The sequence below is a fragment of the Polypterus senegalus genome, chromosome 4, assembly GCF_016835505.1.
Source record: "Polypterus senegalus isolate Bchr_013 chromosome 4, ASM1683550v1, whole genome shotgun sequence".
In the NCBI taxonomy this organism is placed as follows: domain Eukaryota; kingdom Metazoa; phylum Chordata; class Cladistia; order Polypteriformes; family Polypteridae; genus Polypterus; species Polypterus senegalus.
Genome location: NC_053157.1, coordinates 167,138,208 through 167,163,780, shown reverse-complemented (window position 1 = coordinate 167,163,780; position 25,573 = coordinate 167,138,208). Strand labels below are relative to the sequence as shown.

The 25,573-nt window shown below is 40.5% G+C and overlaps 1 protein-coding gene across 4 annotated transcripts in view; it reads left to right on the top strand.

Annotated features, from left to right (window-relative positions):
* The window catches only part of rgs12b (regulator of G protein signaling 12b), a 233,183-nt gene extending 217,093 nt beyond the window's left edge, over window positions 1-16,090 (top strand). For all 4 annotated transcript variants that reach the window (XM_039751636.1, XM_039751635.1, XM_039751633.1 and 1 more), the window contains one exon: window positions 14,937-16,090. In XM_039751636.1, coding sequence (XP_039607570.1) covers window positions 14,937-15,289 — 353 coding nt within the window. In that variant the 3' untranslated portion in view covers window positions 15,290-16,090. The remainder of the gene's footprint in view (window positions 1-14,936) is intronic.
* Window positions 16,091-25,573: the final 9,483 nt, after the last annotated feature.

The window sequence follows — 25,573 nt, the reverse complement described above, 5'->3', positions numbered from 1 at the left end:
CTTCCCATCCTGGGGTGTCCCGGCCGGATTGAGCTGCTGGCCATCTCTCACACACTTTACAAGAGAAATCCATAATCTGTGTATATACTGAAGTTTTTCTGAAGTGTAACATTTTTCATCAGTTGAATAGTTAGTGTTAATGAAGGCTAAGGCATCACAAATGCAGTAAGGGGCTTACGTCTTAAAAAATATTTCATCAAAAATAATGGATATGAAATCATAATAAAGAAGTAAATCTTGTGCAGTCGTTTAACAGTATTTTATACCCACTTAATAATTATGCACAGTGAAACTGACACTTAAATTATATTTGTAGAAACATGATTTGCATATATACACTGTAAGTGTTAATTTCATACTGGTGATTTTACTGTATGCATTTATATTTTTTAATGGCGCTGACTGTAGTAGCAGTTTTTTTTGGGGGACATGTGATGTGAACAGAAGAGTCACTAAGGCTGGCAAGGAACAGCATGAGCTGTGTCACATGGTCGGTGAAACTGAACTATCTTTATGGCATTCGGAAGCTTCTGCAGTCCAATTGGAAAAAACAGGATGGCAGTTGGTGTTTGTGCATTGATTATTGGTAGCTGAATGCTGTCATGAAGCTGGGTTCTTACTCACTGCCCTGGTTCATCTCCCTTGATCTGCACAGCTGCTGTTGGCAAGTCACTGTAGGCCCCTGAGGCATGTGAGAACATGGAGTGTTTTATTGGACATGGATTGTGGCATTTCATGATAATATTGCTTGTGCTTTCAATGCTCCCACCACCTTCAAATGTCTTGTGTTGTAAGTACTGAATGAAATATGACTTGGCCACTCCATGGTCTTCCTAGGTGAACTGCTGGTACCCACTCCCAACTTTAAGTGAGCATTTGACCACCTAAAAGAAGTGTCCTCAGCTATCAGACCCCACCCTAGACAAAAGAAGAACCCAGCTTGGTTCATGTGGTCAGCTCAATAGGGTTAACCACTGACCACAAAACAATTTCCACTGTACATAACTGGCCATGACCCAACATCATACAGCAGCTCTGCGGTTTTCTAGGTTTGACTTCTCACCCCACCAGACACCAGGGTAGTGTTGTCCCAAGTGCAAGGAGAGATGCAGAGGGTGATCAGTTACCGTCGCCTCTGCTTGAGTAGACAAAATTGCAATTACTGTAACAAATTTAGGGTTCCTCCAGGCAGTGGTGTCTGGTGTGTGGCACTTCTGGCCCTGTCTTTATCGTTGCCAGTTCATGTTGCCTCATTCACCTGCTTTCTGAATTTTAAAGAACAAGAGGGACAGCTGGTGGATACAAGAACTTCAGAGGTACACTTTCACCGTTTGGCACAGGGCTGGAAATGGCAAACTTCAGCAACTGTACCAGGCCCACACAACATCAGTGCACCATTGCTGTGTGCCATGCAGTGAAAAAGAAACCTAAAAAGATGAACACATTGCATGGTATCAGCACAGCAGAATTCCAACAGGTGAAAAAAAGAAAACTTAGAACTGGCTGTTGTCTGACTATGGATAGCAGAAGGTCAGCCCCCACTGGGTCAAATATGAAGGTATACCTGCCACAGTGGGACACACTAGAGCTATGGGACAAACTGCTCTAACACAGATGGGAAAACCTCCTTCCCAGACTGCCACTCCTGCCTCAGCGCCTCCATTGCCAAGTCCTTCAGGGAGTTCAGACTGTTGAGGGTGGGGCACTTTGGAATTTCTGCGGCACCAGTTTTACTGGAAAAGACTGCAGGCAGGATGTGGCATTGTTCATCTATTGCTGCGATAATTAATGTTAGGGCACCATCCCTAATTGTTCTGTTAATCTTTAGTCCCTACAGACAGTGGAGCCAGTGCCTGTAGACATCTAGGGCTCATTTACAACCACAACATGTCAGAAATCACTGTGTCCTTGTGACCATGGATTATTTTACGATGTGGCCCAAAGCATACAGCAGTCCTGGATCAGAGTGTGACTGCCTGCGCTATAAGACAAAGCAGGAAGATGTTGCTTTTGCTTTTTTTCGGAGCGCTGAAAAACCTGCACAGTGACCAGGGTTGGAACTTTGAGTTGGATGTGACAAAGGAGATATGAAGGTCCTCCATTTCTATAAGCCATTCTACTCTCTGCTGTACCCTCAGAGCGACAGCCTTCTGGAGTGAACCGGAGTACTGGGACCTGCTGTGCTGTGGGCTTATTGCTCTGCCCTACAGGAGTCCACGGGCTTCATGCTGTGTATACAATATTTATTAATAATGTTGGAAAAGTATCAGAATGTTTAAAATCTGTTTTATTTAAATGTGATACTAATATATATTTGAGGCAAAAATGTTCAGCACATTATTAAAATTGTAAAGGATACAATCTAAATAAAGAAAAGAAATACAGTAGCCTATATCATTCACCAGAACTTTGTACTGTTGACATGGCTTAGTCTGTACATTGTGCACAAGTGTTTGTGAGTGATGAAAATCTCTCTTTAGAAGTTGCTTTAAATGTATTGCCAAATTGTAGTACACCAGAATTGATGTTACGTAATACCATGTTTTGCTATTTTGCCCTTGCTGTTTGATTTGTGTACTGATAAAATATAAATTACTGGACATAAGGCGATGCATCTGTATTTGCACAGTTAAATGAGGATGACCTGGTTTTTAGCCTGAATATTTCTCAGATTTCATTTGCATAGAAGAACAGATTGCACCAATACCACCATAGCCACTCCAAAGTTTTATCCATCCATCCATCCATCCATTATCCATCCCGTTATATCCTAACTACAGGGTCACGGGGGTCTGCTGGAGCCAATCCCAGCCAACACAGGGCGCAAGGCAGGAAACAAACAGGGCGCTCACACACACACACACACCAAGCACACACTTAGGACAATTTAGAATCGCCAATGCACCCAACCTGCATGTCTTTGGACTGTGGGAGGAAATTGGAGCACCCGGAGGAAACCCACGCAGACACGGGGAGAACATGCAAACTCCACGCTGGGAGGTCCAAAGTTTTAAGTACTTATAAAAATAATGACTTATAAAAGTCATATTTGCCATTGCATAAACCTCGACAATATACAGCACAAATTCCTCCACAATACAATTATAAACTTTGTAGAATATTTTTTCTAAATCACAAAAAGTAATGCGTTATGTCTATTAGCACTTTTCTCAGTTTGTGTGAAAAATAAGGATTATCTGTATCTGTTCGGTGTCCTAATGAACTTTACATTTGCAGTCTTGGCTAAAGTTCTCTATGATTAAAAGTAACTTTTTTCAGATTTTTCAGAAGTTTCACAGTGTTAAAAGTTATAATTATGTATTCCTGCACTGTACATTTGAAGTGATCCTTGATTTATGGTGGCCAGTAATTTGGTAATCAGGACTGCAGTTGTGAATTAAATCTGTGATGCTCATTTTGAATACTGAGGAGCTGCTCATTCTGAAGGGTTACAATACAGTATATTGCGATAGACTGCATCAATAATGTGCACATACAAGTTCATGTCTAGTGTGGCATCATGGTTAGAGCTATTGTCAGACGGCTCCAAGGACAAGGGTTTGATTTCCTGCTTATCTGAGTCTCCTTTGGGTCCTTTAGCTTCCACCACATCAAAGTGTAATGTGCATTAGGGGAAGTAGCAGCTCCAGACTGTTCAGCCAGGAGTCAGTGTGGGTGTGGGTATGAGTGTGTGTCCTTCAGTGAACTCCCCGAGACCCTGTAATAAAGAAGAATGATGTAAGTATATAATTTGTAATAAACAATAATGTATGAAGTGTTAGACAAGAGAGCATACTCTAGGCATACCTAAAAACTCAGAAATGGCGTAAAACGTTCTTGAAGGAAAAATAATGGAGGTCACAAAGTGAAAGCAAACAGAACAAAGGAAAGCAAAGCCAGACCGTCCCACTGGACCTACCTGTAGAGATATTGGACCCCTGACCACCAGGTATGTTGGCTCACCACCTTGTCCACCATCAATGTACCAGAACACACTTGCTTTCTCACTTACTCTTTCTGTGTCACAGACACACCTGGCCTGCTAAGCCTCCTGTCAATTTGCTTGATTGCTCACAGCAGTAGGCATCACTGGGATATGGGTGGGACAGTTTTGCACACAGGGGTACCAGGCTAGACCTAGTGGATTCCAATGAGTCCATGTACATCTAAGGTTTTCAGTAAATTATAAAGCGCATAATCTCCAAGGCACATGCCTGTCAGAAGATGGATGGTAGAGTGATGGACTCCTGTCAGTCCGCTGTAACCTGTAACTTAAATGGGCAAGCAGTTAGGGACACTTTGGTACCTTTTTCAGCCAGGAGAATATATATATCCTTTCATTTCTACTTAATGGGGACAACTGAAATTTGATAAATCACGTGCTCTTTGGCATCCTTTGGGGATCACTTCAGAATTCTTCCTGGCTGTCATTCACCTGCTTTTGTGTCCCTGCCTTTTCTCATTCGTCGTCTTCTTCTTTCAGCTGCTCCCGTTAGGGGTCGCCACAGTGGATCATCTTCTTCCATATCTTGCTGTCCTCTGCATCTTGTTCTGTTACACCCATCACCTGCATGTCCTCTCTCACCACATCCATAAACCTTCTCTTAGGCCTTCCTCTTTTTCTCTTCCCTGGCAGCTCTATCCTTAGCATCCTTCTCCCTATATACTCCGCATCTCTCCTCTGCACATGTCCAAACCATCGCAATCTCGCCTCTCTGACTTTGTATCCCAACTGTCCAACTTGAGCCGACCCTCTAATGTACTCATTTCTAATCCTGTTCATCCTCATCACACCCAATGCAAATCTTAACATCTTTAACTCTGTCTCCTGCTTACAAGTCAGTGCCACCGTCTTCTCTCAGTGATAGACCAAAATGCTTTGTTTCTGCTCTAGATGTTTTAATTAGGACGTTCCTCTGCCCTGTGTCATCCTTTCTTTGCGTTTTTCATTTTTTTAAAAATGCATTTCCAGTTAATGCTGAAATAAATTACTGCAAAAAGAATACCTCAACAGTATTAACTATTTTGTTGCTTTGCTCTTAGAGCAGTTCCAAAGACCATCATTAGATAGATAGATAGATACTTTATTAATCCCAAGGGGAAATTCACATACTTCAGCAGCAGCATACTGATAAAAAAAAATTAGTTGAATTGCATACTTTGTTTCTTAAGTAATCATCACTTTACAAATTGCATTGGGCCTGCAAAACTAAAGTAGTGTGACCAATGCTCCCTGTGTGTGGAAAAAACACAAAGACGTTTTAGGTACACAAAATGCAATGTAATTTTTTAAAGGAAATATTGGTAGTTATATTGACAATGCCTGAATATCCTTTATGTACAGAGAAGGGTAATATGCCAAGAGCAGACCTTTTGTGCCTTGCTTGTGTCATGCGGTTTTCTTTCTGATAAAGTCTGATTAGATTCTGTCTGTCTGCATGTCTCTTTCAAACACTTGCACATGCCTATAGCCTCTGGCTTCATCCAAGTATTTCTTGAAGCATCACTTCTCCTTAGGCCACCCTTATAAAGTTTTCATAAACCAGTGCTTGCCAACTTTGCTATTTAGTTAAAATCCAAACATGCAGATGCTTTACTCCTGTACAGATTAAAAATGCACAAAATTGCTATCCATTATCCAACCTGCTATATCCTAACTACAGGGTCACGGGGGTCTGCCAGAGCCAATCCCAGCCAACACAGGGCGCAAGGCAGGAAACAAATCCCAGGCAGGGCACGCACACACACAATGGAATCTAAATCTCTGGATTTAGAACAGTTGCTTTAGAAGATTCAAAAAACAATAGCGAAACCTGAAGCAGGTGCACATATCAGACAAAGCACCCCAATACATTCAAGTCAACACACAATATGACCTCTGTGCAGACCTTCAGCCGCCGAGTAAAGCAAAGTCAACCGTCTGGGTCAAATGTCTGATTGGCAGTAATGAACTGAAAAGTGTGCTGATTAACAGAGGCTTTTGTTTGAATGTAAGCTGCAATTGCACCTTCAATTCAGTTATTATAAGCATAAAGGTTTATGTGGTACATTTTCTTTTCCTTAACTAATGATCCAGAGAATTAAATAAATCAGACACAAAATAAATAAATGCTCATTTTAAGCCAAATAACTAAATTCACTCCTTGCTTAACCATGTTATAAGAATGTGTCCCACTGTTTCAAGATTCATTGGAGAACTTGTAGTTCTAGAATCCAGAGCTTAATGATCCTAATATAAATAAAACATACATTGTATGTGTTTGCCTTTCTGACAGCAAGTGGAAAAGCAGGCTGTGCCAGCACAGAATTACTCGTTTCATCTTCCCTTTTAACACACGAAAAGTTAAACCTGTATGATCAGAATAAAAGTAATTTAATTAATATATCTTTCCACTGTCATGTAAGCAAACAGCAAAACTTTGATAAATTAAAAAAAAAAGCTTTAAAGAAAACTTTTAATGCAGTACAATATTTACCACACTTTAAATAACCAAATGTATCTATTTATCTATCTCTATTATAAAAAAAAATCTTGGAAGGCTTGGAAGGAGATGATACGTGATTTTCTCGAAGACACTTTAATGTCCTGTGAGACAAAAGGACAGCTGCTGCACAGGCTTTTAAATGATCGACGCGCAGCACAACAAGCAGAACACGCAGCTCGGCAGCAGCAGCAGCAAGACAGCAGCTGATCCGACTGCATCTCCTTAGCGTGCGTTCAGACAACCCCTTCACAATGCGAGCGGCAGAGACACAAATTGGCCCCATGGTGAGCGAGCAAAGCAAGCAGGGGGCACAGCCTCCTGGTACATTTACAAAATGCACATAATTTAATTTTAGCATCCTGGGGAGCCAGCAGTACCGACCTTAAAGAAGAAACGAGTAGTGAGTCTTCATCAGAGCACACCTTCTCGCACCGGATCAGTGAGTTTATTACGTGGGTGGAAAAGCCTAGTTAAAATAACACTGCATTTTTTTGGATTTCTCAATGATTCATTTAATATACTCATCAATATAAAGAGATTGAATTGTTGATAGTACAGTAGAGTCCCGCTAATCCGAAAATCCGCCTAATCCGAACAGGACTAGGGAAAAAATTTTTTTTTATAAAATTTCTGAACTGGGAAAAGTAAAGATAACAAGTTTTTTCAAGTTATGTCGTACGCTTAATGTACATTTAAGAAACTTGTAATTTTTCAATTTCGCTGTCTAACTAAAAATCCAAAATACAGCCTTACTTAAAATTGAAACAAGTTCGAATTTACTCACATATGTAGAATCCATGTTCTGTGCAGCATTTACACAAAACGTAAAAAGCAAACCATTATCTAAGAGATAAAGTCAGTGATCTTCTTCTGATGCAACGAACTAAAACGGCTTGAAGAAGCAATGTTTCGCCAACGCCGCATAAACATAACATCTGTTGGGGTTGCACCGGCGTGTTGCTCAACGTAGCGCAAAGCGAGATCAAGGGTACTGGCTGCGGCAGTGTGTGGAACAACATCAGTCGGCGCGTCCCCTTCCTCCTCACTGTCGTCTGCGTCGAGATCAGCTGACGTTCCCTGCACAGCTGCCACAATGTCCTCATCTGTGTATTCTTCATGGCCACAGTCGTCAACGGCCGTCCACTCTTCCACGCACTCTTCTTCTGCATTTTCACAACCTGGCATTCTTTTCACCAATTGAAGAAGTTCGCAATTTTCTTTTGTCGGGGGGAAAACTGTTTGGACAAACTCTAGCTCAGGCCAGAGATTTTTCCAAGACTTCTGTAAGGATTCCTTGCGTGTGTTTTCCCAAGCTTCAGCAACCCAGTAAATAACATCTTTGATGTTCATTTTCTTGAGTTTATCCAAAATTGTTAGCTCTTCATTATCTTCAAGTAGGCTACGAAGAAGCATTTTTCTATACAGTAATTCTGTTTCAAAGCCTGCAAAACCCCTTGGTCCATTAGCTGCAAAATTGATGTGACATTTGGTGGGAGAAAAATAGCCTTGATATCATCGCAAACAAGTTGCATTTCTTCTGGATGTGACGGAGCATTGTCTATAAGTAACAAAGCACGAGGAGGCAATCCATTTTCTTTGTTAAACGCCTTTACTTTTGGCACAAATTGCTTGTCAAACCATTCTTGGAACAAGGCACGATCCATTCTTTCTTTTGATTTCTGTAAAAACAGGGAGAGAGTTCATGTTCATGTTCTTAAAACAGAATGGTTTTGCCGATAACCATCAGTGGAAGCTTATTTGTGGCAGAAGCATTGCTGCAGGCCAACACTGTTAGGCGCTGTTAATCCATTTTAAACCCTGGTGCAGATCGTTCCTCTTGTGATGCAAGACTTTTGGTAGGCAATGCTTTAAAGTTAAGTCCTGACTCATCTGTGTTGTAAACTTGCTGGGGCGAGTAGGAAGAAATGATGCATTTGAACTCCTCAAGGTATTCAACAGCTGCTTTGTTGTCCGCTGACAATTTCTCCCCAGTTATTGTAAGCTGCCTGAGTCCGTGTCTTTTCTTCCATCGGTCTAAGAAACCACAACTAGCCGTAAATGATATGTCACCGTTCATGAGCTTGTTCAATTGAAGCGCCTTTTCTTGAATTAGAGGGCCAGTGATAGGGATTCCTTTCTGTCTTTCTTGTGTAAACCATAAGAAAAGTGCTTCGTCCAATTTTTCGTAAGAAGACACTGTCGTCTTGCTACGTTTTTCAATCGTTTTTTCACTTGTGGGTTGTGCAAAACTGCTCAATTTTATCTCTGTTCGTTTTCCAATCGGAAATTGTTGCTTTCCCGACACCAAATTCCTTCGATAACTGAGTGGCACTTTCACCTTTGTCAGGTCTTTTCAACACTTCCAGTTTTTCTTTTAATGTACACAAGTTATGTTTATGTTTGCTTGCCATGATAATTAACAGCTGGGACAAGCACAGAATGTAAAGAAACCACACTACACACCACTCACAAGGACTCACAAAACATAGGGCAAGTGCGTGCACACGAACAATAACATTGCACAAAACACATCACTCAGCAGTAGCAGGTGGCACACTGACTCAGTCACTCATAGTTTGGGAACGGAAATCAAGAGGAATGCGAGGTCTAGGGCGGGTCTAGGTCACTGCCCTTCCGCTACTACTCACGTACCGCCCGTCATATCGATTTTACCTCCGATCACAGTCACACTACAGTGCAGTTTAAATTGCAGTGTACTAGAATACGTAATTTCTTACCTTTAATTCTTGACACATCAGACGCTTAATACGCCTCATAAAGTTAATATATGGCATTATATGACAAAACTCCACCTAATCCGAATTTTCGCTAATCCGAACAGGGTTCGGTCCCAATTAGTTTGGATTAGCGGGACTCTACTGTATAAATAAATTAGGACAATGTAAATCAAAATGCCATATCCTTCTGTATTCACTGTTCTCTTGAAACAATTCAGGCCGGGATTTCAGCTTTGAGCTTTTTTGTTTGTGTATAAAAGAGCTTCTTTTATCTGCAGTTCCTGTTGATTAACTCTTGAACATTTGAATTTCTGCAACTCTTTAAGGGCATTCACTTTCACTACCGCAATCCTTTTCGCTGGTTGCTTGGTTTAGGAGATGTGTAGCCACTCCAGATTGATTTTGGATGCTTCTTTACTCTTTAATTTTCTAATGATGGACCTGATGTTACACTGCCACGTTTGACTTTTTACAGCCCGTGAAGTTTTCTGTTGCCCCGCTTCATTATAATACTAAGATGGAGTTAACTGACATCTTATTTAGACGGATGTGTGTGCCTTGTGAAATTGTATACTCTAAATGAAGGGCTTGCAAGTAAGCTAAGTAAATTCAGTTTGTAGACTTCACTTTAATATGCATTGATCCATATTAATAATTAAGGATTACAGTGTTGTATGTATAGCTATTTTTATTTGATTTTAACAGTAGAATCAAAAGGTTGTTAATACCTGACTACCAAAACTACCTGGGTGATGTTACACCCTGTTAACTGATAATTTAATTCAGTTTATGGGGATAAGAAGTAGGACAATAAAAACTGGATTAAAGGCACTTTATGTTTTTAAGTGTTCTTCCACTTCCTAGTTTATATTATATCCTTTAACAGGTCAATATTCTGTAGCAAAGAGAAACCAAACTATTCAGACGAGTCCTATTTGTTGTGAATGAGGTGTTCCATAGCAAACAGAGTCCTTCAATATACCTTAAAAATGTCCACTAGAAGGGGGAAACCATCAAACTCTGGCTCATAACAAAAAGGGCAACCATGGAATCTTTATAAATAAAATATTTATTGTAAAAAATGCTCTGAAACAAGAATCTCCAAAGAGCACAAAAGACACAGAAGGTAATGCCTTCAAAACAAGAAATTCAAGAAGCAATTACTGTTCCAATACAAAATCAAGAGGCAAAGTCAAAAATCCAGAAAATCAGTAACAAAAATAGCAAAATAACACAGAACTTCCCAACCACCTAGCACATTCAATGAACCGCAAGGGACTTTGAGTTTTTCTCAGCCTTTAAAGGTATCAGGGAAGCTCCTTGTAGTGATGGGAGGGTGGTTGTGCATCTTGGAGGAATACACTCAAAACACATAATACATGAAAAAATATTCAGACATACAGAAGGTACGTGACCATCAATGTTAAAAGAATCAAAATGAAACAACACTGTAGTCAATTTGCATGTTAAGTTTATGTTTCATCTGACACACTACAGACATGCTGTTAGGCTGAGAGGCACATTAGAAGTGGAGGCTGAAAGTGTAGAACAGGGGTCACCAACTCCGGTCCTGGAGGACCACCATGGCTGCAGGTTTTCATTCTAACCCTCTTTTTAATGAGTACCATGCTTGTGCTGCTAATTAAGTTCTTGTGAATTCATTTTAATTGAATTGCTTTTTTAAGATTTGTTCTCCTTCATTTCTTCATCATTCCTCTGAATTGCTTTATTTTCTTTCCTTAAATGGCACCCAAACAGAAGTGAAATGTGAAGTGAGTGAGCCAACAGAAGACCAACTACATCAGGGCCTCAAACTCCAACCAATTTCACTCCAACCAGTTACTTAATTAGGTGCAGAGTCTTGTCATTAATTAAACTCGTTCTTTAATTCTGTGGCTTGTTCCTGCTATCGTGGTGCAATGGCAGACATTTCTGAAATTGTCGATTTTCTCTTTTCTAAGAACACTGTTGAAATGTTCTGGGGACCTGAGCAGATCAATATTCCTGAGACCTTCATCGTTCTTTATTTTCAGATATTGTACGATGGACATCAGTTGTTTTGGCTCGTTTTGTGTCTCATTATTGCTTGGCTGCTAATTGAGGAAAAATAAATAATTAAGGGGTCTGAGTCTTCAAGAGCAAGTAAATTAAAATGAATTCAAAAGAAGTTAATTAGCATCAAAAACAGGACACTCATTAAGAAAAGGATTAGAATGAAAACCTGCAGCCATGGTGGTCCTCCAGGACCAAAGTTGGCGACCCCTGGTGTAGAACATCTGGTATGTCCCATGATCGGCCAGCTCTCTACACACAACTCATTCCAGCTTCACACCAATACCTGTTCTTCACTGTCTTGAGCAGGAAATATTTACTAAGGAAAAATGGATGGATGTGTCAGAGTCATTGTCAATTAAGACATGCTGTTGCTATTATGGTTTTGAGCAGAAAAATTAAGGGAATGACTATTTTGTACATATTATTATTATTATTATTATTATTAAGTGGTTTGAACTTTATTGTTGAGGCTGCTTATGGTGTTAGCAGCAGTAGGAAGAAGAAGGAACACTGAATGTTTAGGAAAAAAATGTATGAAAACTGACTGGAAAATTAAGTAAATGGCAGTACAGGACTAATAAGTCACTATCCTCACACGCAATTGTCATGTGTGGCTTTATTACTTGCATGTCAATAGAAGTTTGGTAGTGGGGTCAAAAATTCACTCTTGAGTTAAGTTCAGATTCTGATTGTATGATGTTTAAATTATGGGAAAAAAGCTGATTTTAGCACCATGGATGTATTTTATATAAAAAGGGTGACAGGGCAGATCCAAGCAACTATAGGCCAGTAAGCTTAACATGCATCACAGGAAAATTAATGGAAGGAATTATTAAGGATACGATTGAGCAACACATGGCAAGGACAGGAGTTATTCTGAACAGTCAGCATGGGTTCAGAAGAGGGAGGTCGTGTTTTACTAACATGCTGGAATTCTATGAGGAGGCAACAAAAGGATACGATCAAAGTGGAGCTTATGATATTATTTATCTGGACTTTCAGAAAGCATTTGATAAGGTGCCACATGAGAGGTTGGGCATCAAATTAAAAGAAGTGGGAGTTCAGGGTGATGTTTTTAGATGGGTACAGAATTGGCTCAGACACAGGAAGCAGAGGGTGGCCGAATGTTAAGAGTGGTGTTCCACAGGGGTCAGTGCTAGGGCCGCTGCTATTTTTAATATATATAAATGATTTAGATAGGAATATAAGTAACAAGCTGGTTAAGTTTGCAGATGATACCAAGATACGTGGATTAATTTGGAATCCGTTATATCATTACAGAAGGACTTGGATAGCATACAGGCTTGGGCAGATTTGTGGCAGATGAAATTTAATGTAAAGTATTACACATAGGAAGTAAGAATATTAGGTTTGAATACACAACGGGCGGTCGGAAAATCGAGAGTACACCTTATGAGAAGGATTTAGGAGTCATAGTGGACTCTAAGCTATTGACTTTGCGACAGTGTTCAGAAGCGATTAAGAAGGCTAACAGAATGTTAGGATATATGGCACAATGTGTGAAGTACAAGTCCAAGGAGGTTATGCTCAACCTTTATAATGCACTGGTGAGGCCTCATCTGGAGTAATGTGTGCAGTTTTGGTCTCCAGGCTACAAAAAGGACATAGCAGCGCTAGAAAAGGTCCAGAGAAGAGCGACTAGGCTGATTCCAGGGCTACAGGGGTTGAATTATGAGGAAATATTAAAAGAGCTAAGCCTTTACAGTTTAAGCAAAAGAAGATTAAGAGGTGACATGATTGAAGTGTTTAAAATTCTGAAGGGAATCAGTACAGTGTATCGAGACTTGTATTTTAAAATGAGTTCATCAAGAACACGTGGACACAGTTGGAAACTTGTTAAGGGTAAATTTAGCACAAACTTCAGGAAGTTTTTCTTTACACAAAGAACGATAGACACTTGGAATAAGCTACCAAGTAGTGTGGTAGACAGTAAGATGTTAGGGACTTTCAAAACTCGACTTGATGTTTTCTTGGAAGAAATAAGTGGATAGGACTGGTGAGTTTTGTTGGGCTGAATGGCCTGTTCTCGTCTAGAGTGTTCTAATGTTCTAATGTGTGTATATAAAGCTATAGCTTTATAAAAGGGCGGCACTGTGCCACCGTGCCACCCCGAGATGCATAATTTATTCAAATATAAATGCATGTGCACACACATAGAGACACTCAAAGAAATGTATAAGTGAAGATAAGTGACAGCTTGTTTGCCCTACCATAGGACATGCTGGATAATGAAATGTAAGAAATTAACACTGTCGTCAACCAATAATAAGGACAGGATCTCAGATGATGTACCGGGATGCTAGCCAAGCCACCCCATTTATTCAAAAAAGGTTGAAGCAAAAATAACAAGCACTCGATGGCGTGAAAACCAACAGAAATATCCCTTGCAGTTGGCTAATATAACACTGCTTGTCAGTAGCGGTCAGGCTTATGGTTCGGAGTGCCATGATGCGGGTTGCTCATCTTCCAAATGAGACTCCTTATCACGAGAGTGCCATGCTTTTATAGCTCCTGGACTGGGAGGGGCAGAGTTAGTTGCCCTCACTGGATGGCTTGTCAGTGCTCTGCATGTGACAAGGTAGTTAATGAGTGCCTACTGGTGTCCTGGGGTCATAGTGTTTAGTTTTGACTGACCCGGAAAGTGATCCTCTGCCGCACGTCCATGACAACACACACACCCCACATTAGTAAAGGTCAATGCAGACAGAGCCATTGAGCCACTCCTGTACAATTCTGTCTGTCTGTGTAACTTGTTTACTTCATTTGACCCAATCTGTTTAGTTCCAGATTAAATATTACTTAAGTTTGTTCATTTCATTCAATTTCTTATTAATTTTACTGTACTTGATTGTTTTTAATTACGTATATAGTGCAATCACTTGCTTAATATTGTAAAATTAGGGGGTTCCCCCCTGCTCGCTTTGCTTGCCAACCCCCCTGGCCTGCGCTACGCACCAGTCACTTCACATCTCTGCCCCTCGCGTTGTGAAGAGGGGCGCAGAATGCACCCCAAGGATATGTATTTGCTTCTCCAAAGCCCCCTTTTAAACTGAGATACAATGGGAAACAGTTTTTTTTTTTTTTACCTCCTCTTTGCCTGATCAGCTGCTGGCTTGCTGCTCTGCCAAGTGATCTGCATCTCGTGTGGCGCTTTGAACATTTAAAAGCCTGTATAACAGCTGTCCTACTCTTTGTCTTTTATTTCCGGTCCCAGGCGTGGTTAAATCTCTTGGCACAAAGTTTTGTCTCGTGGGACGTGAGTGCTTGATATTTTTTAGTTTATAATTTAAAAACAGAATAAGAATCTGAAAATCTAACAACATCACATTAAAGTTCGATAAATTCTGAAAAGAATGATACCAAACATATATTTTTAGGTTTTAAAATAAGCCTGATTTAAAGTGTGACAAAAAAGTGACATAAAATCGTCACATTAAATTGTCGCACAAAATCGTTGCACTTTCAGGTTTAGGATTTTATATATAGAGAGTAGATGCTCTGTTTTGTGATTCCCTGTGGTATCACTAACGTGAAATTTACATGGAAGTACTGGATGGTCCATTTCAAGCTGGTTATTGTTTACTTCGTTTTAAGTGCTCTTTTCAGTTTATTCATAAAGTTATCTCTGTCATTTCAGATAAAGGAGACAAACAATGGACAAGCCTTGGTCCTGATCTGAGTGTGCATGTCAGTCAGTCCTCAGGTAGCTCTTCATCCATTCTAGAGGCCTCCATGGCACCGTCCCAAGCTGAGAAGGTTGCATTGAACCGAGTCATTGATGTGGACGCAGTGAAGCTTGAAGATACTACTCTGAAATCATCTGACAGTGTGGATCTCAATCTGAGTTTTGAAGGCTATGTTTCTGAACTGAGGTCGTGCCAAGGGAGAATGAGGACAGCAGTGTACAAGACGTCTGACCTGCCTTCTCTGATTGCTGTAAGGAGTGAAAAGGGAAAGTCGTCTGAGAAATACAAAGCAACGTTTGTCTAAGGCTGACATTGTGCCTCCTCCTCCTCCTCCGTCAGGTGACGTGCGCACTTATAGTAGTGCAATATTAGCTACACGCTCATCCCGTGATGACGAGTGATCCTCAATGATTGTAAATACTTGTAAATATGTATTTGTTTACTTGTGTCTTGTTTTAAAAGCTTAAACCATTTTTAGACTGAAGAAAAAGTAAATGTCATTTATCAGTCTAAAGCAGTCCTAATTATCCTAATATAAAATCCTCAATGAAAGTGATTAATTTAATAATATATATATATATATACTCTAATTTTAATGCCGTTATTTAAGCAAGTGGTTGCAAAAGAAAATGCTTGTTTTTAAGAATAAAGATAAAATCAAAGAAGGTAAAAGGATCATCGTCTGCAAGTGTATATACTGTATTAATGTATATGGTAAAACAAAAATATGGATCTGCTTTTTTAATGTTGTGACATGTATATCATTTTTAATGTACATTTTTAAAATGGTATAAACATTCTAATTCTATATTGTTAGAATTTTTAAACTATATTGAAAACGTTTTTGGATGTCTGCACTGTATATAGGATGTACAGTGTAAATATCGTCTGACATGTTTCCATTGTTCTGCTGTTCCTTTAAATCAGGCTGAGCTCTAAGAGTTGTGGCAGCCGTCTTTGCACATGATTTGGTATTTCATCAATCAGACTGCAGACAGCTCCAGACCGGATTAAAGCAGCACTGGAAAGTTAAAAATTTGTATATGTTTAGTTTCATTCACGTAATAATACCATGAAACAATGCAAAAAATAAACAGTGTTATAAGAGAAATAATGGTGTTTAGTGTTAATATGTTTACTGAGTATTTCTCACTACTGTATATTAAACTGCCTTAGTTTTTTGTACAGCTCTAGTTAGAAGCTAAATTATTTCTTCTTTTGTGTTCTTCTGTGGAGCTTCCTGTTCATGCTTAATGTACGGTATTAATGTAGATGGCTTTGCAGCTCTATCTGTTTTGTAACTGGAGCCTCTTATTATTTCAGGTAATAATTCATACCTGATGACTCAAAAAAACAACAGTAATGATGAAGTTTATTTTTAACAACAGGATTATCGAAGATGAATATATGCATCATATTAACTGTATGTACAGCATGTAAACTATAAGACTATAGGCACAAAACACCGCCAACGACTCAACGATAGCGCATTGTGACTAGCCATGACAAAATCAGAGAGGCTGTGTCATGCTATACAACTTCAAGTCAGATAGCCAGTTGCAAGTACAGACATCGATTGTTGGAGCCCCTTTCCCTTGAGGTTGCCAGATTACAAGATTAGGAATCACAGGGAATGATGGATTAAATGACCCATCACACACATAGTTTTCAATTTACTATTGTGCCACAAAAATATTGTCAGCCAATCAACATGAAGGTTCTTTGTCCACTTTATTCTGGTACAACAAATATAAGATATTGAATAGACATTTGCGCTGGCTCCAGTGCTCCATATGCTCCTCTCCTTGTGTGGTCCAGAACATCTATTATTCTTCATTGCTCTTTTATGTTCTTCTCTTTCTTGTGCATTTGATTGGACTGTTCTCAGTTTGTTGGCATGGTTTGCATTGTACATTGTGGCTAAGTTCCCATTGGTTGTCAGTTCTTGCACACACAGGACCCCGTCCCAAAGACTTGTGACAAAATCAGACTTTTTTGATTATGTCATGGCTAGCCACAGAGGATTCACTAGGAATGTTACACTACACGACAGGGAGGTCATGTTTGGTCACAGTGGCTGCCCTTGACTCACTGTGCTCTGAGTGGCAGATCAGGAGATGGACAAAGCCAAAACATTTAAATAAGGTCAAAACAGAGAGACAAAAAGAGATACCAAAACGCAAAACGAATATCAGGGTCAAAAATTATAAACAAAAGATCAATCCATAAAAATACTGGAAAAAACTATCGAGAGAACAAGAATAATCACCAACTATGGGATTGTTTCTATTCACGAACGTGAATGAGGAAGCGTTCTGATTGAAGACATTTTAACTCATTATGTGAAGTTGTGAACTCTGAAGTCCCCCTCCTAACAACTACTACTGCAGCAAACTAACATCAATTAGACAAAAAAGCAACGTTCATAATAAACAAAATGCTGTCAGCCAGTTTCGAAATAAAATTTACGATACACAAGCAAAACAACAAATCAAAATTCCGATGATGGAATTAGTTTCCTTGACTACAAAAACCTGACAAAGGAGTTTTTAAATGATCAAAAGACAGTGCAAAAAATTATATAAAGAGTCACTTCATAATACTAAGATTATATATGTAAAGCTACAACTGATAATAGCTGGAAATGTCATGTAGTTAAACAGGTTTGATTTTGTCGTATGACATAAGGCAACCATTGAGAGTTTAGCCAGAAGTACGATGTGGCCACAAGGAAAGAAAGACAGTCGTTGTTTTGGACAGAGAGGCTTTGTGTTTGATGTCTCGCATTGATGGCTGATTTTCAAAATTCAATTGCTATGGTAAATGTCTTCACGTGTCCTGTCGTCAACTATGGCCCCATCCAGGTTTTTTTCCTACCTCTTAAGATTGAGGTGAGTGTCTCGCAAAGCTGATTAGAGTAAAAATTAAGATCTATGATCAAGAATCTAGTTTTTTTTTCCAAAACAGGGTTTCAAAATAAGTATGCTACCACCTCTTGACTGAAATTGTATTGCCTGGGTTTAATTGCCAGACGTTCTCATTGTGACATTCGTACATTCTCCTGGCATCATCTCAGTTTTTCTCCTGGCACACTGGTTTCCATCTATGCAGAATATGAGCACGTCAGGTTATTTGTAATATTAAGCTGGCTTGGTGCACTCAGGTCTTTTGACGTCAGTTAAATTCCTCTTGTCAGATGCAGGGTTATCCCCATGGAGCCTGTGGTTCCATACCAAAGACTGAGAAGAAGTGAGGCCAGAAAATGGCAAAGCTACTGCAGAAGGTCAGTTTTTCAAAGATATTAGTGGGAGTGTCGACATGAAATTTGGCGGTCATTAGGAAAGAACTGAAGCAGTACATAGAGTCATGCTAATCTGTATGGACTATGCGGTTTCTCCTCATATTTGTGAAGTTTTCTTCCAGGTACTTCAGTTTTCACCAACTGCCTAAAGACATGGATTGGCGTAAATGTGCATCAGTTAGTGTGGCAAGGCACTGTGCTAGAGGACAGCATCCTGCTGACCTATGCTGGATAAAGCCAGTTCATTAAATGAACGAATGGACAGAAGATTAGCTCAGAAGAAGTGGTAAGGAGTTTCACTCTTGTAACAAACTAATCATTAAATGATTCAGAAATGTCTAGTGACATATTTTAATTGCTCATTTGTGGCTGTTGTCTTTGTGGAATCTGTAAGGTCTTCCTGTGTCTGCACAAGTCTAGTTGGTTAACTGGCATTTGTGTGTGTGTGACAGTAGTGGCGTGCAGATGAGTGGGCCCTCCAGTGGACTGGTTGCCTTGCTGGTGTATCATTTGGTTTATGGTCCCTGAAATATATTAAGTGGGCCGAAGCATGTCATATTATGTTATGTTATTTAATGTTTTAATTGCTCGTTAATAAAGACCTGATCAGAAAAAATGGAACCGTCATCAACACACACACATACGCAGGCATAAAGACAGTTAATTGAAGTGTGAACACTCAATGCCTTGGGTATCTTTAGCCTCATATTGACATATAATGTGTTACATTTCACAGTGCCATGAGCTTTAGTAAAGTGTGGCTTGCAGCTTTAAACAGGGCAATTGACAACAGAGGAATAAAAATGGTTCAGTACGATGAGCAAAACAATGAAGGATCATTTTACTCACTGTTTCTCATAATTGCCCATATTCTCTTTGTGTGTAATTTCACAATTGTGAAATGTGATGATGGCATGAATTTCACTGGTTGCTAAACAAAAGCTGTTTCACACATTGTTTTTGTAAACCGAAGCTAAGTGTTTTTGGAGCAAATTCAGTTTAGTACGAATTGTTTTGCTCATCACTACTCAGTACAATGGGAAGTATGCTGTTCACAGTTTAAGTCACTTTTAGATAACATTGTTTATTAATTACAGTTGTTGCTTTGGCATGGAACCCTGGGTAATGAGCACACTAAGAATGTGCCGAATAGTAGTAGAGCAAATAAACATCTCATCATTCAAAAATTTAACGGAAAAACGTAGCGAGTCTGTAGCAATATGCATTAACTCAGCTCGGACAGTCTCAGAACACTGCCAATGACCAAAATGTACAAAACCAAACTAAGCCAAAACCAAACTGAGCAGTGCTTACATGAATAAGCACAGCCATTTAAATAAATAGAACAGTGCTTTGTCTGAGCTGCTCCCAAAGAAAGAATTTATGAAACGTCTTTGTAGTGAAGACAAGCATAATTTAGCTGAATAACAGAATATAAAGTAACAGAAGACAAAGAAAGTCAGAACACGATAGCTGAAGATTCACAATCCTTTGGAACAAAGAGAGTCAAAGTTCACTTGGTGGTCACCCTCACCTCACGGTGTTCTCCACCATAAACCACATTCACAAGCCCAGAGCTGTCGAGTAATAGGACTTTTGTTGTTTGTAACCATTGATGATCTTGTATGGTGTTTAGTTTGATCAAGGTAAAGAGAAGAAGAGCAGAATTGAAAAGGCCAGTGAGAGATGAGAAGGATATCACCGCAGCCCTAATAAAGATACACGACGCTAAATTAGTGTGTCTTCATCTTGGATATAAAAGTGGCCTCTTCTTGTTGGCCGTTGACCTCCACTAAAAGTTTCTTCCACCCGTCTCAATTGACCATCCATATTCTTCGGCCTATAACATCTGCTGCCACACCACCGGACCGCCTCATCCACAGTCTCACCGTTCATCTCCTGGGCTGCAGTTTTTCTGTTACCACTCTTTATCAGTCCTTTTATAAAAATACAAAAGATGTGGATGTCTTCATACAGCAAGCTTGATGTACTCTTAATGTGTTGATTTGTGAGTCTAAAGCACTCTAGTGGTTGTCTTGGAAGTGAAGCAAGGAGTTTGTGGAAATCTGAACTTTAACAGCTTAGGTTAGCTAGTGATTCTGAAAGACCCCACATGGCTGTGGCTGTGCATGAGCTGACTCTACAATGGATGGTTGTCTCGCCTAAGGTTCGTTCCTGCCTTGCACCCAGTGCACTTTGGGTAGGCTGCAGCGCCCCTCAGCACTGAACTGGATAGTTTCAAACCGCCCCTTGTCATGATTCATTACATTTTTCTATATCAATTTTTTCTGTCAGTATTTTGTGGCTTACTAATTTTTAGCATCCTAGACTAGAAAACAAATTTCACAATTTTCTATTCAGGTAAAAAATTGGAATTATTTATCATTATGTTTTTGTTTACCGCAATGTCATCTTGTTTTAATGTGAGTGCTGCCATTTTGTGATTGGCTTGGCTTTGATTGCTGTTCATTGTGCCGTTGTTAACGCATCGCTTTATAAGTCATTACTGCCTGGGGATCAATCACTTGAAAATACTTTACATGCAAATTCTTTTTGTTTCCAGTTAATATCTTAGTGATTTGTTTCATCGATTCAGTTTCTTGATTTACTCATTGGGTTTTGCGGCAAGTTCCACGTTGCTCTTCCAGTCTGCAAGTACTTAGGATTACATTTCATCTCTTAATCTTTCTCTTGCCATTTGTCCTGCCAATTTCCAGCTTCTGGCAGATCAGCACTGACCTCAGGGGCTTCACTCTGAACGCAGAGCTTCTCATTCAACTGCATGAATTTTTAATGCAGGCCAAAAACTGCAGACTCACAAGAACGGGTGTGTAATATTCTGGGAAATTTCAGTTACTTAAGAGGATCTTTATACATACATAAACACTATTATTAAACTGATTTACTATTACTAAGGGTCGTGTTGGCAGAGAATGTGGTGCCAGTCCATCTTATTAGTTATTTCAACTTAGTTTTTATGATCCTTTGTTGATTAAATCACAATGAAAGCAAGAAGACACAGAAACAGAGGTAAAACATGATCTGTTTTGTACTGATTGATTGATGAACTGATTGACTGATGTTAATCAGTCATTTAATTGATCATTAGTTTTGCCCTTGGCAATGCCACTATTTGAATGAATAATCTGATGAGTCTTTATTTACCTTACTTTTCTTTGCTGTAGTAGGGAGTCTCCAGCTACTAGACTTATTTCATGGTAACTGAAGCACACTTGTTTTAAGAAACAGAAAAATGCAATTATATTGTTAAACACCAGGGTTATAGATATATGATTAAATGCATTTATGGAAGACGGATACAAGACAGTCGAGACTGACAAAAATATCGCATAGGCAAGGCTGGCTGTTTACTGGCTATTGAGATTGCTAATTTATGGAAACACTTTTAAGATACCAAGTCTAAAGATGATATCTGATGTGTGGTGTGGAAGATATTGGCGTCAATGAGCCTCAAACCCTGGATACAACTGACACAGACGCCGTCACAGGTTCAAATATAATGATTTTAGTATATCCAGAACTTTTATAGGTCCTTCTGGAATCCTCAGCGGCACAATAAAGATCCCCTCTTTTCTGTCCTACTCCTTTTCCTTCAACCAAGTTCTGTCCTCTGACTCTGACTCCCTGAGGTGAGGTGGAGAGCTCATTTTGCTCCAGATCCTTGAAGTACCTCTGGTATTTGGGCAAAGTCCAGAGGAGATACTTCCAGGCCAGGCAGAAGTGTCATAAAGCAGGGATGGTCCATCAACAACACCCAGCAGGGCTGTCCCACTAGACTATGATTCCCTGCCTACCCCGTGGTTTGGAAGATGTGAGCAGTGACACATAGGTGCTGCCCTCTAGCATATTAGGGGACTATATATTCCATACAGGCTAAATGGTCCTTCCATTGCTCTGGCCTCCCTTCCTGACAATGGATCGAATCCCTACCTGGTTCAGATGCCACTCCAATGCTGCCCTTCTACTTCAGAATCCCTTCCTGGTAAGGGGCCACCTTTCATCCTGGATGGGTTTCCGGACAGTCCCATATGACACTTCCAGTGGACTTGTGTGTCATTGCGCTGGGTTCAAGTGGAGGTCTCTGCCCTGTGTTGGACTGCAGTCTTTGTCTTTGGTACAAGGTCCTTTGTCCCTGGAGTGGTGTGATGTTGCCTTTCTCAGCCCCGTGTTAGGCTCTTTGCTGTGTCCTCTTCTTGATGTAATGTTTCTCAGACAGTGGCACTGAGCTTTGCTTGAAGATCTTTAAGCTCGTTCAGGGTATCTAGCTCCAAGGCTCTTTGGAGAATACAGTAGTACCCAGGCCAAAGAAAATGTGTGGGCTTTTTTGATTTGCAGACAGTGGGTGCCTTCCCACCCCAAAGCGAGCGGATTGTAAGCTTTCAGTTTCCCCAAAGTGACAGAAAAGATGAATGTAGTTAGTTTTGAAGGAAGGTGTAACCAGGTGTTGCAGTTCTCTTCCAGTTGCTGATCCAGTGCCTGCTTATAGGTGTGTTATTTTGTTCATCACATCCAGCCAGAGTTCAGCCTAAAACGAGTGTCCATCAGGGCACCTTTCCGTCTCAAGAAGTCCCTGCAGAGGTGTCCGCTCAACTCTGATGGACACTTTTGTTATCAGATGGCTGACCAAAGTGCTGCAGTTCACGCTGGGCTCCGGGTAGGATGCAATTTGTTATCTTAATGTGAAATTTCTGTCACTAAAAGCCTAGTAAAATGAGCAGTGCCCACTTTGTCCTTCACTGTGTCTAACCCGGGCTTCCCAGGTGGGGTGTGAAGAAACCCAGAGAAGGCGCTGGGCACCCTGAGCTCACCACAGCGCACTCTCATTGCTTATTAAACATCTTACAGATAGCGTGCTTGATTGTATCAGTCATTAAAACCCAGTCACCCTTCATGAGGGTAAAGCAAATCAAATCATCTTCAGTTTTAGCAACATTAGGAGACAATGTGGTCATTGTGCTAAAGAATCCATTTTTTAACCTTGCAATTTAATGAACATGTGAAAAAGCAGATGTACAGAGAGAGGTGTCAAGTCCAGCTAATATTACCGTGCATTATTTGAGCGCCAATGTCAGTGGCCTGCACTTTTTAATGTATGTTCCTCCTTCATCCAGATCCTTTTGGAGTGTCAATTTATGTTGAGTTTGATTTTTAACAGATTCGTCCTTCTAGCTAAAATCATTTTCTGCACATTTGGCAGGCAGTGGCTGATGTCTACGTTTATGTAGCTTATTAATCAGACACTGTCCACATCTGACTAACTATTACCAATAGCTGATATCCATCTATCCATCCATTATCCAACCTGCTATATCCTAACTACAGGGTCACGGTGGTCTGCTGGAGCCAGTCCCAGCCAACACAGGGTGCAAGGCAGGAAACAAACCCTGGTCAGGGCACCAGCCCACTACAGGGCACACACACACACACCAAGCACAATTTAAAATTGCCAGTGCACCTAACCTGCATGTCTGTGGGAGGAATCCGGAGTACGTGGAGGAAACCCATGGCAACCCACTGCGCCACCGTGCCGTCCATAGCTGATATCTTCCTGGTTTAATGTCATTCTGAATCTACTTTTTCCAGTTCATTGCAGCTGCAGGGAGGTGAAGGCAATGGCAGCAGCACAGATCTCGAGATGAAACACCTGAGGGCAGCGCACCCGCATGGACGGATATTGAACGAAGCGGCCTGACCGGCATGTCTTTGGCTTGTGGAAAGAGCTCTGGAGAAACCTGCACAGAGGGAGAACATGCAGACTTCACGGTGGCAGTGACCGGGCTGAGATTCAAACCAGGCCATGATGACCAAAGGCAGTAACTCTGGGCTGTTTCATGTGCCATCAGCCCCCAAGGCACTCAGCTTGAGTAAGCAGGTATGAAAATAAAGGAATGGGGGGGTCTGAGCAATGTCTTGATAGTAAATACTGTCTAATAAAGACAGACAGCTCTACAGTTCCTGGATAAAACAAGTGGTGCTGGGGCAAGCAGCACAAGAAGATCATGATTGGCCAATTGACTCAAATAAAACCTGACATATTTGCATTTTTAATGTTTTACATTCCAAATGTTCTGACTTATAACACTAACAAGGCCTAAATAGCTCACTGTAAGTGTCACGGAGAGAGTGTTTGCTCGGCGGTCTGCTGGTATTCATAAAGTGTGAGATCCCATCAGGCAGTGAGACGCCAAAGCGGGCAGTTGGTTTGAAAACAGTTGGCCTGTTGTTACACAAGAACGTGCAAGTAGTAGTGTGCTTTGTAATTTGAACATTAGAGAATCTGTGACGAGAGCCCAGCAAGCGTAACAGTCCTCCAAAATAACGTCAAGTTGAGATCTGAAAGAGTCCAAAGTCCTGCTTTCTACCGCACTCCTTGATAATTTATTCCAATGTGTCTGCGTGCAGCATAGCACTTAAAGCACTGGACTTCAAACCCTGAGGTCCCGCTACTGGCACTGTGACACCGAGCCAGTCACTTCACCTGCCTGTGCTCCAAATGTCCCCGATTGTGTCTCAAATGGTGTAAGTCGACTTGGATAAAGGCGTCAGCCAAGTAAGTAAATGTAAATGGTTCTATGTGTGAAGAAAAACTATTAAGCGAAATCTGCCCTTAACAAGTTCCCTTCTGCATCCATGTGTTTATTTTAACATAACAGACCGAATCCTGTTACTAGACTGGTAGATATCTATCCATCCAAGTTAACCAACTATGGATGAGATGCCAAAATGCTGCCCTATCCAGAAGTCAAGGCTGAGGTGACACTTTTTTTTTTTCCTCCAAATTGCCTTCTGGGCTTTTCTGGCACCCTGCAGCGCTAAAGAAGTAATCTTGCAAATAGCTCTACTGATGGCTGCTTTTTCAGTTACTGATGTAGCTTGTACCCGTCAACGGGATTGCCCTTTTGTGCGTTCCTTTAGTCCAAATCACCCGTAAAACGTGCATGTTTTTAATGTATAATTTGTAGCATCTGGGAAAGTACAGTGAAAGCTGAGTGAAAACCTTTTGATTAATGCCAGCACCGCTTTAAAGATATCTGTGAATAACTTGAAAATACACGCTAAACGTTTCCGGCTGCATTGTTGAGCCTTTTATGCCTCCCTCGGCTGCCTGACTTTGGGATAAAGAAATGAGCTGTTGGCCTAATAAGGCTGGAGCCGCTGCCTGGTGAGGAGGTTTTATTATGCTGAGCCTTCTAAATTGGCTCATTCGGATTTGATCAGTTATCACATTCACTCCAAAAAGATGCCAGCGATGAATATCAAGTGCAG